This window comes from Ochotona princeps, chromosome 1 (genome assembly GCF_030435755.1).
Source record: "Ochotona princeps isolate mOchPri1 chromosome 1, mOchPri1.hap1, whole genome shotgun sequence".
Classification (NCBI taxonomy): domain Eukaryota; kingdom Metazoa; phylum Chordata; class Mammalia; order Lagomorpha; family Ochotonidae; genus Ochotona; species Ochotona princeps.
In genome coordinates this window covers 40,500,147-40,514,717 of record NC_080832.1, presented here as the reverse complement: position 1 = coordinate 40,514,717, position 14,571 = coordinate 40,500,147, and the positions used below count along the sequence as shown (strand labels likewise).

General features: G+C 40.5%; 1 protein-coding gene across 4 annotated transcripts in view; it reads left to right on the top strand.

The window, feature by feature from the left end:
* Positions 1–10,751, top strand: part of PKIB (cAMP-dependent protein kinase inhibitor beta) — a 113,119-nt gene extending 102,368 nt beyond the window's left edge. For all 4 annotated transcript variants that reach the window (XM_058679633.1, XM_004587213.3, XM_058679488.1 and 1 more), the window contains 2 exons: positions 2,513–2,686; positions 10,189–10,751. In XM_058679633.1, the coding sequence (XP_058535616.1) occupies positions 2,518–2,686; positions 10,189–10,256 (237 nt within the window). In that variant the 5' untranslated portion in view covers positions 2,513–2,517 and the 3' untranslated portion in view covers positions 10,257–10,751. The remainder of the gene's footprint in view (positions 1–2,512; positions 2,687–10,188) is intronic.
* The last annotated feature ends 3,820 nt before the right edge of the window (positions 10,752–14,571 follow it).

Here is a 14,571-nt window from a genome sequence, read left to right as displayed (position 1 = left end):
CTTGCAACACTTCTATCCCATATAATGGTGTTTGTTCTTGTCTTCTTCCTGTCCAGCTTCCTGCTAATGCATGTGGGAAAGTAGCTAATGTGGACCCAAGTGTTGGGTCTCCCTGACATCTATTTTGAAAACCTGGAGTTATTAGCTCCTGACTGCAGCCTGACCCAACTTTGTTGTGGCCGTTCTGCAAGTGAATCACTTCATGCCTCTCCATGTCTGACACACTGCCTTTAAAAATAATAAATCTGGGGCTGTAATCATGGCTGCTCACAAAATAACTAAACCTTGGGAACACTGTTACAGTACAGTGGGTTAGACCTCAACTTAGAGCGCTAGCTTCTCCTATTGGAGTGTGCTGCTTCTGATCCAGCATGTTAATGCACTTGGGACACAGTGGTGCAAGTGTTTGGACCCCTGCCAACCAAGTGGGAGACCCAGATGGGGTTTCTGGCTGCTGGTTTTCATAATGGAGGCTATTTGGGGAGTGAACCAGAAGACGGAAAACTCTCTCTGTATCTTTATCTCTCTGCCATTCTGCTTTTCAATTAAAAAAATTTGCATATGCATAATATATTGGGAACATCATACACGCATATAATTTTATCCATTTAAAAATTATTGAATGTCATAAAATAGTTGTGTTACTGATGTGAATATATCACAAAGACTGGGGAATCTCTGTGCCTATGAAACTGTATCATGAAAAATATATATATATATATAACTAACACAGAAAGTTTGAGACAATAGATATAAAATATTCATGCTGTGTTAAATAAATTATCTTCCCTCAAAAAATTTGAAGCATCACCAGTGGGAAGATGGTTCCTATTAGGTTTAAAATGGAGGCATAGGAGGGTGATAGAATTTTTAAAAGCCATAATGAGACACATGAACTTTGATACCATTTATTAAACATTTTAATTATTATTATTATATTATATATATTATAATTATATATAATTATTATAATGATCTTTATCCTTTACCTTATTATTTCTTAACAAGAACCCTATCAATTGATGGTTATATAGGGGAAGAACTATGACTCCATAAGCCAATCAACCAGTATCACTTTGAAAGTTTGTAGTGAATTTTTTGACTCCTTGTAACAATATTCTTTATGCTACCCCTTTTCTCTCAAAAATGCCAGATAGTTGGAACATGTCTAATAGTTGAAAGCCTAATGGATCACACAATTCTATTTGCAAATGTAGCACCTTCCCAAATTTCCTGTGACTCATGGGAAAATGAAAATATATGGGAAAAGAATTCCTCATTTTCATGTCAATTTAAGATTACTCAAACTACTGGTGACCATAGTAAACTCAACATAGATTTTTTTGGATGCTATGGACCAAAGGATTTTCTAGAATAAAACGCGTAATGTTTTGTGATAATTTCACTTCATTTTTTGTATTTTCTCAATTCAGCTGTTTGAACATGGCTACGTTGTAACTTCCATTAAAAAATTGACTTGCTTTATGTTTAGACTAGTGTTCACATATTTCTGTCCACATTAGTATCACACATGATTCTCCCCATCCCTTGTTTGATCCTTGGCATCTTCTTTGCTATGATGTTTTCCATCCTTATATGAATGTCTTTTGTCTCTCCATTAAGCATACAAGTACGGTAAAGATAGAGTATCTCACCACTGTACGAACTTTCAATGTCTGAGAGGCTGATACTTGATAGGTTTTGAATACAGGCTCACTGAACCTTCTGCTGCCACCATTGCAACTGCATTAAAAATACTGCTCAGTGCTCACTTCTCAGGAAATCTTCCTTGGAAAATATCACATGAACAAATGTAAGTTTTGAGAATAAGCAGTAACTGCTGATCCTGGCCCCATACAGCAAGTTAAGAATTCTTAGAAAGAGAATAGTTACAGGAAAGCAGAGCATGCTGCTTGCAGCACTGATAATTACCATATACACTTGAACGCAAGGAAAAAATAAAACAGGTCCCAACTCTCCCCAACAGAAACCTGTATCTATTGGAAATTGGACTTGGGAACGGAACAGATGAAAAGATATAGTTCCCCATGGAGAAAATCCTTTGAGATGAGATTGAATTCCTTATTTCTAAAGAATAGAAAGCAGACTTGATTGATGTAGTTCCTAAAAATTGCATTGATTTGGTCTCAGCGTGAACAAGCACCATAAGCCAATACTGGCAGGCAGAGTGTCAACAGGAGTGACCAAGCCAGGTAGTTTTCATTTCCTTCTAGCCCCGGTGTGGTTGATCCACGGGTGAAAAAACAGCACAGAAGGTGAGAGACTGCTGCCTCCTGAAGCATCCCAGTGGCTGGTTCAGCTCCAAGGCTGTTGATTGCCGTCTGGCTCCAGATGAGGACTTGGGCTCCCCTCGGCATATGTGAAAATGGAAGCGCCAGGAGCCTGTGCTAGAGATGGAAGTTGTGCTCATTGCTAAGGTGTCACTGCCCTTGGTGGTCATCTCCCTTTCATGAGGCTCATTCTTTTCTTCGTGTGCACATTCTTTCCGTAGATGTTATGAAGACAGATTCATCCAGCATGACTGACGTGGAGGCTGTGGTCAGCAATTTTGCAAGTTCGGCGAGGGCGGGCCGCCGGAATGCCTTACCAGACATCCAGAGCTCAGCCGCCACAGCCGGTGGATCGGAGCTGCCCGTGCAGCTGGCGGCCCTCTCTGTGAAGGAAGGTAATATTCAAAAGCCTCTGAAAATCAGCTGATTTTCTCCTTTTCTCTTTTCTTCCTTAGTCCTTTTCTCTGGAGCAGTCTTTGAACTAGTGCAAGTTCTTTTTTTTTTCCCCCATTTACGAAGACCTCTCTGCTTTTGTTTAAGGCTAAGTAGCCTTTTCAGCCTTTCTGAAGACAATCATGTCTGTGTCAAAGTGTGGCTATGGAAGCTGAAGGTTGATTTATTTAGTAGATGTGTGTAGATTGTAACTCGAGTAACTGGCAATACAGAGGTGAATAAAATCATGTTTTCTTCAGTGACCTTACAATGGACATTCAGAAATAAAGCCATTCTTCTATTGCCATCCACTGATGACTCACCTGGGGGATTTTCGCACCACATGCATATTCCACTATGCCCTTCTGCTTGCATTGAGGAAGAAGCTTATTACCAATTAGGGATAAGATTTTAAAAAGGTGATTTTTTTTTTGCATGTGTGAAAGGTGATTATTCTTCAAGCAGTGTATTTATTTGCACTAAGAAAAAGGATAGCTATCAATTAATGAAAAAGAAGCCTTGTGTTTTTCTCACCATTGTCTACATCCAATTTGTATAGCTTCCAGGGTTTAGTTTTCTGAAAAGAAATATAGGAATACTTTGAGCAAAGTATTAAAAGACTTTCTTTATTCAAAAGCACAGGCAAAGATTGCAGGGAATTTTAACTCCAAGTTGCTACCCAACTTGTGCCATATACTCTGATTTGTACTCTACACTCTGTGTGTGTGTGTGTGTGTGTGTGTGTAGGTGTAGAAATCTATCCTGGGTGACAGTGAAACAAGAGAATGTGAGAAGTTGCTACACGTTCCTCCTATTCATGAGAATCTAAGAGACTTTGGTTCTTAGCCTCAGAAAGTTAGTTACTACCTGGTGAAGATACAGGTGTTCCTGGGTTGATCTCTATAAAATACTTGCGTTCTTGTTAGGCCAGAAAATATGAACAGATCTTGGAGTCACGTAATTATCTCATGTTTTTACTCAGATCATCATGTTTTTAATTTGAAACATACAATTAACAATGTTAAAAAAGAAAAACTGTACAAATATGCACAAAAAAGCATTACTACAACGAAAGATGAGACAACTATAGGGAAGAAAATAAATAAAAATATTCATGATATTTTTGACTTTTAATTTGGAAAATGTAATTCAACTCTCAGAGCATCATAGCATTGCAGAAGTGCCCTATTATTATTCTAAAGAAGGTAAAGATAATCACTCTCCTTTCATATCAAAACTCTAATTAAAAGTTTATATAACTTGTAACAACGTAGAGAAAACCTGTCGGGGGGTGGGAGTTTGTGGGGGTGGAATACCAAATAAAATAAAATTAAAAAGAAAATGTTCTTAATATGATTGCAGTGATGGTCACGCAACTTTGAATGCAGATTTTAAAAAATTGGATTGTGTAGTTTAAAAAAAAGTTTATATAACTGAAGAATACACACACACGCACACACACACACACACACACACACGCAAAACCTTTATGCTTCCTGAAACAGTCAGACAAAAGGAAATAAATTTCCCATGGGTGAGACAGTAGTCTTCCCTATTTTATTTTGGTTAAAATATCAAAATAAATTTTGGAAGACTATCAATTCTTGTTTTTATCTTATTCTTTATGTCATTTTGAAATAAAATCAAAGACATCAATTAATAAACTCAAAGTGTTAAAAATAAGTAGTTCTAAGGTCTATATATTTCTTATTAGCTAAACATGAACATTACTTAGAATTTAGAAATAAATAGTTTCATTACTAAAAATTGTTAGTGAAAAAAAGTAAAAGTTGGGGTATATCTCATAAATTATGGTTTCAATGCCTCGGTCATTTGGAAATACAAATTTTGGAAATTGGTATTTGGTATAATGGTTAAGTTGATTTGGTATTATGGTTAAGTTGCCTGGTTTGAATTTTAGCTTCTCCCCTTAGATTCAGATGGCAAATGCCACAAGATGATTTTGGAGAGCTAAAGAGAAAGCTAGATCTGGTGGACTTTCAGAAACTTGGGTAAAAAAATAGGCTTTTGGGCGAGGGGATTTCAGCAGGCAAGTATAGTGACATCTCAGTTACATTTAAAACATTAACTCTGTCTGTTTTTTTAAATAATGCACTGCAGGGTTTGACCAGGTGGCTAGGGTGAAAGGAGCCCTTTGCAGCATGGCAGCTGCAAGGGGTGCCAGAGCCAGGCCAGACCCCAATGCTTGGGACTTAGGCCAAGGTCACTGCTGCCATGCTGAGTCCTGGGCTTTGGATGGCCAGGTTGCCTAATTGGTGCCAAGCTCTGCCTGCTGGCCACTCGGTGGCTAGCTCTAGGTTTTATAGGGTATGTAATTGCTGCCTAGGGATATCCATTTGATAAGGCTAATGTGAGTGTAGGGGAGGGATGAATCCTGTGTGACTTCCAGCAATGGGGTCATGGAACTTGCTCACAAGCGAGGGGACTGATACCTGGAGGTTTGCGGGGGAGAGTCCATAAGATCTATTTGGGCGAAACTGAATCACCAGCCCACATGGGAATCACAAGATGGGCTGTTAGCATAGAGCATCACAGACTGCCACACACCAGTCCACACAAAAGCTATAGTTGGGAGCCTGTCTGGCAGGACTAGGTGCCAGTACCTGACTGAGTGGGGCAATAGAGGATGGGTCACACTTCACAGGGTCAAGACACTAACTAGCACGTGAGAGAACCAGGTCTGGGGGTAGATTCTGTGGAGGTTGTGTAGGCCTTGTGGAAATAAAGGTCCTGCTGGTTAGTTCAAGAGTTGGGGTGCTGATGGGCTGAACTACGTGTGACCATGGGACCTACCATCACTCATGGGTAAAGGAACCGACAACAGTCTGGGCAGGTCATGACAATAACACCTGAATGTGCATACTAAAACAGTATGTGGGTGGGCCGGGCTGTAACTGGAAGGGGTTGGACTGGGCAGGACCAAGAAAACCTTAGCTCACAAGGAATAACAGAAATCAGGCTGGAGCACAGGTCATGTCGAGCTAGTCTCTTACATCGACTGGCCTGCATGAGCCAGGGATGATAGGCCACAGCATTGCAGACAAAGGCCAAATCAGGTGAAGGGCTATACCGACTGGGTCAGAGCAACCACTGGCACGCGTATAATCTATGGCTGGGAACAGGCCCAGTTGGGGATCTATGAGAATACACCTTTGTTGGGTTGGGTTGGGGTTCCCAATGATAAGTGCGGGGGCTAGAATGGGGGTTGTGTTCTGATCTGGATATTGCTGCAGTCTTCCTTGGCACAAGTGTGAACTGAGGCTGGGCGCACTGATCTGGGCTAAACTCCAGCACCATATGGTGTTCATGAGAACTAGGGTAGATGTAGGATGGATTAGGCTAGGTCTGTGCACCTACTGAGCTATGTGTGAGCTGTGTCTGAGTATGGTCGAGCCTTGGCTGGGCTGGAACATCCAACAGCAAGCACTGGAATGGGCTGAAGGACAGTCAGGAAAGGCCACTGTTATTGCCAGGACAGGAGGTGGACTAAGTGCCCATGGACCCACTGGTGTGCGCAAGATCTAGCAATAGGGAACAGCCCAGACCAGGCCAGGAAAAGGAACCCAGTGGCATACATTAGGTGCATGTCGGGGAAGACCAGGCTGAGCCAGATCACATCAACCGCTGGCAACTCTGAGGACCAGAACAGTGTGAGTCAGGCCAGGTATGGTCTCATCAGATGCCAGTACATATTATGGCTGGGATTGAGTGCCTGCTAGGCTGGGTCAAACTGCAACCCTCTCCACCGTCAGCTGGGATTGGGGATGGGCCAGGCTACAACACATACTGGCAGAAGTTGAGGCGAGGCAGGCCATGCCAGACTGGACCTCAACACCCAACCAGCACACATGAGAACCAGGAGAGGAGGAAGCAAAGCCAGCAGAGGGAATGTTGTGGGCTCCCCTGCTGGACCGCCCCCCACTGGAAAGTGTGAGTTGAGATTGGGGCAGACCAGACCAGGCAGGGCTGCAACACCTGTGGACCTCATGTAAGCTAGATCAGGGAAAAGCCAGGCTGGGCTGACTGTTCCTACTGGTGCAAACATAAATCAGAGACGGCGAGGGTTGGTTGGGCTTTGCTGCAGCATCAGCTGGCAGATGCTGACACTGGGGGCAAATTCAGTCAAGTTTAACTGCAGAACCTCCTGGAGAATGCATGATGTGGGAGTGGCCTGGGAGGGAAATAATGGGCATGTGTCTCTTGGGTTACCACTGCCAATGGAGAGCATGAAAACCATGATTGGGGCAGGGGTGGCTAGACAGAACAGCACCAAGCAGTGTGTGTGGGGCTGGATAGTGGGGTTGGTTAGGTTGAATTAGGCTTCAATGCCCAGTGACATGTATGAGAGCTAAATGGGATGTGGGGCAGACTGAACAAGTCTGCGGTACATACTGGCATGCATGGGAACCAGGGAAGGGAACAGGCCTGGTGGGGGATATGGGGACTCACCCCTACTAGGCTTCAGCCCCCACTGGTTTGCATAAAGGCCAAGTGCGAAGTGGACACAATCAGGCTTGACTGCAACAACCATTGGTTCATATGGAAGACAGGGCTGGAAAAATAACTGACCAGCAATTGCAAACACCAGAATATGCATAAGCCAATTGGGGTGACAGACTGTGTTGGACTCTGTATTGGCAAACACACGTAAGAATCAGGTCTGGGATCACCTCAGACAAAGTTTCTTCGGAGATCCCTCCAACTGAACTGCTGATCTCAGAACCCCAACCATGAAGAGACTATGTCAGCCAGTGATTTCTGAAGAGATTTCATTGTGCGTGGAGTGGTGAGATTGGCAGCAATTCAGAACTGTCGAACTATCCAAACTGCTTGGGCAGGACCCTCAGAGCATGCCTCATATTGGCGATCAGGGATGGGTGGGAGGCTGGGTGGGGTTTTTCCCTTTATCTTTCCCCTTACCCTAGATACAGAAAAAAAATAATATTAATGTGGAAACAATGGTCTTACCCACTTTCCTGTAGCCCTTGACCCTTTTTACCTTAATTAACTATGTAAAGATTCTGAATAAGTAAATAAGTAAAAAATGCATTGCAGGGAAGCGATAGTGAAAGTAAAATAGGAGATGCAGTCATCATTATGAAACCTTTTGAATCAAATGAGATATTTTTACTCAAAACAAGACATGTGGTTCCGGTATGCTCAGAAGCATACACAGGAGAATCATAGCAGGCGAGGAAGGTGGCAGCACAGTCTTTCCTGAGAGTCCTGTAGGGCACGCAAACCTGCCGCTCGGTCTACGTGCCACTTCTCTCCCCACACCACCACTTGAGGACTCAGTTTCAAATGGTTAAAAGCATTATGAGTGAGGGTAATGGGCTCATCTCCTACACAAAGGCCCATCTCCTACACGAGCAAATACTTTGAGACAACTTCTTAGAAACTGCTTCCTGGGTTTTCTGCGTGAGATGTGTTGACTTACAAGACTCACAGCCTATCAGAAAGCCCATTTCTACCATTCATACTTCATAGCTGGTTTCTGTCAGTGTAGACACATTTTACTATTTTGATTGTATTTATCATAAATTTGTAATTAGGCTAACATTCCAATGTAACGTAGTTTCTGGGGAATCGAGTCGGAAATTTAAACCCGAGACCAATTTGTCTTTAGAAAAGGAGACAAGGTTGTTACCCTTTATCCGTGGAAACGGGTAGAGTTGCTCAGTGAACAATGGCAGAAGGAAGGTAGGCAGGATGGATAAAGGTTCTGGATTTTGGATAGCTTTTGTAAGCAGAGTTAATACAGCAGACTGATATAGTAAGATGAAGAAATAACTAAGATTGATATCAAATGGGGGATGGTGATGCTGTAAACGGAGGAAGATCAGAAGGGATAATTTTGAGGTTTGGAGAGTGAAGATTTGTATTTCTTTCTTACTCCCACAAAATATCTAGATGGGCATGCTGTTTTAGTAGGTGAATATGTAGGCCTCCGGGCCTGGAACAGGGAAAAGCTTTTAGAGATGTATGTTTTTGAATATTTAAATATGTACTTTCAAGATGTATTTTATATGGTAAAGAGAAACCATTGCAAAAGAAATTATACCAGACAGCCACATGGGTAAATTAACTATTCAGTAAACGTGCAAGCAGGGCATGTAAGAGAAGGAGTCTTAGAAAATCTACTCTTTGGATGTATAGTTATAACATATCATAACTAAGCCTCAAGCAGGTGTGACTTACTCAAGCTCACAAACACCTTCAACTTTGTCACTATATCAACTTTTCTCAATATTTCATGGAAATGTTTTGTATATGTACGTAATTTGTATGAGTTCATACAAGGAGGGTGCAGTAATCAAGTAAGTTTGAAGTTGCTGCTTTAGATACAACCAGTTGTTTATACTTATCAGAAATGTTTTTTTCAAACCAAAATGGCTCATAGCTTTACAGAGATGTTAACATGATATTGTGCCCACAACTCTCTGTGGATGGCATGTAAAGCATTATTTTACTTCATTTACTTGAGCAAAAGCAACTTGGGAGGTATTTTTTAAAATGTTGCGCTATACTTCTAGAGTCCACAGGGAAAGGAAAACAACATTTGATACAATGAAGAGTAGAATCCAAGGACAGATGCTTGGGTAGGAGGGATTTTATGGGACATGTAGAGGCTTAACATAGTTTTATTTGAAAGTGTAGATCTTTAAAGACGGTACTTTTAAAAGGATGAAATAGGGGACGGTGCATGGTAGAACTGCTACTGAGAGAGAGTCTTTGCTAGTTTTTAAAGGTAGAAATTAAGAAAATGAAAGAGCAAGGAGAAAGGGAAAAACCGAAGTCATCTTGAGTTTTTCATAATTTGTAGTTTATCTCACTGGTTGCCACCACACTATGTAGCCAGTGCTGAGGAACACATCTTCCATTGCGATGGGAAGGAGGGCAGGAAGAATAAGCACATATCTCCTGGTTTAGACACTTAATGGCAGGAAGTTTGGGAAACTCCAACCTGTTAGCTTTGCCTTCTTCCCTGTGAAGTAAAAGGTGAGGTGCTCTCCTCAAAGCAAAGGTTGCAAGAAGAGTGAAGAGTCTAGAGAGTGTGTGATCCACTTGAGGGAGATGTCCAAGGGAATCCCAGACAGCTGGGAGTCCAGGTTTGGTTGTCACAGATGAGCCCTGTGTCTTTGGGCCACTTACTTATTTACATTTTAGTTTACTAATCTCTAATCAGAGGTTGCAACAAAACTTTAGAGGAATACCAGAGACTTAATAGCTCTGCAACACAGGAAAGTCCATGAGGAAAATGTTATTTTCTAGGCCTGTTAATCTCGCTCTTCTTTGTACAGTTTCAATATTGGAACTTAGGGTTTATGTTGCAGTCAGGATGAAAGTGACTAGGCTGGGTAAATGAAATTTCACTGTAGTATAAATTATACTTCACAATAAATTTCATATATGAACAGGAAACTGTTTTTTTTTTTTTCAGATGTAAAGCAGAAAGATGAAGAGACAACACCAGGCCAATTGGAAAACTCCAAAAAGGAAGAAAAATGAAGACTCATAATTTATCAAGAATACCGAATGTACGCAGAGTAAAAGATTTAATGGTCGTGTTTTCCTGAGATATGCTGGTGGTAACTATGGTAACGCTGAAGCCTTAGCAACATGGGTGTACTGGATAATTTCGTTGCAAAGCTGCCTGCTTGGATTCCAATAACGATGTCCAATGTAGGCTCTTAGAAGGTAGATTAACTGCCAAACTGCATCCAAGAGAAAGGTTAAGAGTGAACGGTCACTTAAATATATAGCATTGTCTATATACTCAACAAAATCAACTGTTGCTTTCTAGAGGTGTTTAGCTAGATGCATTTTTAATTCATTTACATGGCTATGGCCAAACCATTTCTTGATTGATGTGAATCAAACACCATTAATTTGAAATGTTGTAGAATTTGTAGGAAATTAAGATTTGGTGAGAATGATAGAATAGTGAAAAATCACATGGGTAGCATGTGTTTGTTTTTAGCCATGCATTTGATTTTTCCTCTACTCTGTAAAAACAATTTGAAAAATTTGTAATGTGGACATCATAAACACCTCTAGGATGTTTTGTGTGAGATGTTCTGCTTCTGGTATGTGCATACTGTGAGTTTTCATGTGTAACCTTCAGATGAAAAATTTATCAAAAAGTACTTATTACACAAAATATTTTAATTATTGCTTTAAAGTCTTATTTTGGGAAATTTGTGTGTGTATAACTTGTTTTCAAGATAATTTCCTCAGGAATGCAGACCTTAATTTTGATATCTTTCCCAAAGTAGATAACATAACTGTAAACATATTTAGTCAACAAGAAGATGGAAAAATATCTGCTTTTACTATATATTTAAGTATATATTTTAAAAGAAATAAAAACAGAACCAAAGCTTTAGTACATTGTGATTTATTAGAAATTTTAGGAAAATAATTCTGAATTTTTAAAAAATTTGAATAGTGAATTTATTTTAATTTTCAGAGATGTATGCATGAAGTTATATTTTATTTAATTGTTGATTTAGGCCAGTCTGTATACAACAGCCAAGTAGAGTCTTTGATTATTAAAGCCATTTGTTACTGATACATGTCTCCTTGACTTTATTTTCTAAAATATGCAAGATGAAAAAAGGGTGACTCATTTTTGAAGGATGAAAGTAGGGAATCTTAACAGAGACAAGGAATCCTGCTAAGCCACAGTTACATTCTATGAACCTTACAAGGCAGCCCTATAACAAAGAATCATCTGTCCTGTGTGTCAGAGTGCTGGGGCTGAGAGACCCCATACACTGTTATCTGTATTTTAATTCTGGCTCTTCTTCTTCCTAGCTTTGTAGTCTTGAATAGTCTATATCATATCTGTAATTCATATTTTTCTCCTCTGTGGAGTAGTATTAATTATGGTAAAGACACAGCTTATAAGAGTGGCCAGAAGTGGTAAATGAGATACTGTATAAAAATATTGAGACAGCTGGTGCTGTGGCATAGTAGGCTGTGCCTTTGCCTGTGGTGCTAGCATCACATGTGGGCACAGGTTCATATCCCAGCTGCTCCACTTGAGACCTGGCTTCCTGTCTGCGGTCTGGAAAGGCAGTCAAGGATGGCTTAAGTTCTTGGGCCACTGTATCCATGTGAGAGATCTGGTGGAAGCTCCTGGCTTCTGCCATTGTGGCTATTTGAAGAGTAGATCAGCAGTTGGAGGATTTCTCTCTCTGTTTCTCCTACTCTCTATAAATATTTCAAATCAATAAAAATTTAAAAAACAAAGTAATTGCCCAATAAATATTTTTATCACTATCACCAGGATGTTTTATTTTAGATACTTACCATTTTTCTCTTGTATCAGAAGTGAGGAGACAGCTGAATTTGTTCATTTGGATGTCTTTTGCCTTCTTTATGATTGTACATCCCTTCCTAGCTTTCAGTGCTATGTAAAAACTGATAGATATATCAAATTTTGATAATTTCAACATTAGCATTAATTCAGTGATGTTAACCAATGGCTGTCAAGTGATGAGATGTATTTATTTTTATTAGAAAGCCATAATCACAGAGAAATGAAAGAGAGAGAGAGAGAGATCTTCCTTCTCTTGATTTACTCCCCTAATGGTTGCAACAGCTGGAACAGAGCTGAACTGAAGCCAGGAACATGAAGACTCTTCTGGATCTCCCATGTGGGTACAGGGCCCCAAGGACTTGGGCCAGCCTCTGCAGTTTTCTTGGGGCATAAGCAGGGAGCTGGATCAGAAGTGGAGAAGCAGGGCTTCACATATGGTATGCGTTTGAGATGCCAGTGCCACAGGGAAAAGTTTAGCCAGATAATCCCCTGTGCTGGCTCCAAGTATTACCTTTTAATGATGAGTCATCTCACCGGCGTGTTGTAAGACAGGTACTGCAACAAAACAGATTCTGAGACAGTTTTAACACAGCTCTTGTATAATAGTGTTATGTGGTATTTTGCGTCCTTTAGAAGACTGGAAGTGAAACTTTGTCCTTCCTCTTTATTGCTGATAGTGACATACATTCTGGATATTATTTACCCTAAGTCATTTATCCATCATAATGCACAGAACAGGCCCAATTATATACATCTAGGTATTCTATGTTACACAAGAGCAAATTTGTTGACTACAATACATTCTAGGAAAACAACTAAAAGGTTGTTTTCTTAGGAGCTCAAAGGAAAATGAGAGATGAGAATCAGCAGTAAAAGCAAAACTGGAGCTGCCTATCGCTGTTTGAAACATCAAGCTCTTTTGTATAACCTATGGTGTTCTGTGACAGCAAGTAGCCGCTTTGAACAAGCTGTCTCCTTGGGGGCCCCTGAAGAATGTCCCCATGCAAGCTGCCTGCCGAGGTCAATAGCTAGAAAGCTTTAATTATTACTCTTGGACAAGCAGGCCAAAAGAGACAATTAAAGCAACAAAATGTCTGCCTGGAAACTGAACTCTGCATGAAAAAAGAGAAAGAATAAAAGGATTTTGTTCTGTGTCATGTGCCCAGAGATATTTTAGTGAAGTGACTAGGACAAACCTAGCCCTTCTTAGAACGTGAGTGACTATATGGGGAGATATGCTACTTGCAGAAGGAAATACTTTCAATTTTATGGTTCAGCTGGCTTGAGCATCTTGGGCAGAAGATGAGAAAAGAGAGTGTAAAGCTTATTTATTTGCCATGTCTATTGAAGTCTGACTCTTCCAGGTTCAATTTACAGCTCTGCTGTTTGCTCTCATGACTTTGTTTAGTTATTTTGCTGTCTCTGCTTCAATTTCTCCTTGCATAAAGTGACTAATTATTATGAAAATTAAATGACTAAGTACTATTAAACTGCTCGGGATAATGACTGACCCACAGCAGAAGCTATTACTGTTGTTTGTCAGAGCACAGAGTGGTGGAGGCTTCAAGGCTTTCATCTTAGATTATTTTCTGTTATTTCTCAAAACAGATTTCCACTTACTCATTTGCTCTCATTTCTTACCATTAGCAACATCTCCCCAGCTACAATGAGGACTGATATATCAATAGATTCACTCTTTTCAAAAGTTGCTGGTGATAACACCCAGGATGCAAAAATCTGCAGCTATTTTTTAATATAGACACGTTGGCTAAAACAAAGGTTGGAAGCAGGGGCAATTGTAACCTGTTGAAAATCCAGGAATAAATTCCTTACTGGAATCTAGTCATTCCTCAGCATGTAGCAGACCCTTTTGAAACTTCATAAAATAATCAGGCAAAACAGTTGCTCATCGTTGTCCTTTTACAGATACATCAAGGGAATTCAGAGAAAGCGTCTAGGAACTCACATGAGGAAGCAGACACAGAGGCCCAGCACAGGGATCCAGCCATGAAATGTGATGCCTCTCTTGTACGAAGTGGCCCCTTTGCATCGACAGCTCATCCATGACTCCTACTAAATAATAAGCCATGAATTGTCATAAGGGATTGATTTTGTAACACAAGCAACTTTGTTTGAAATGTATTCATTCACCTGTTCTTTTGTTCATGTTTTACCTTACACTAGGAAATAATTCGTATGGAAACAAAATTATCATTCAGTTCGCAGCTAGCTTGGAGGACCCTGAAAAAATGAAAATGCAGTAAGAGGCATAGAGCTCTTTTGAGTAGGAGGTAGTACCTGGAAGAGGAATGGGATGATAGGAGTCAGGATGTGAAGGGATCTGTTTACTGCACACAAATTTGACTGTTTCACATGTGGCCTGGAGCTGCCCGTGATCTTAAAAGGGCCATGCTGGTGTCTTAAGGGAAATTCAGGAATAATGTGGCAAAAACTAACAATGAGTATCTTAACGAAAGGTTACATAGGTGAATGAAATAA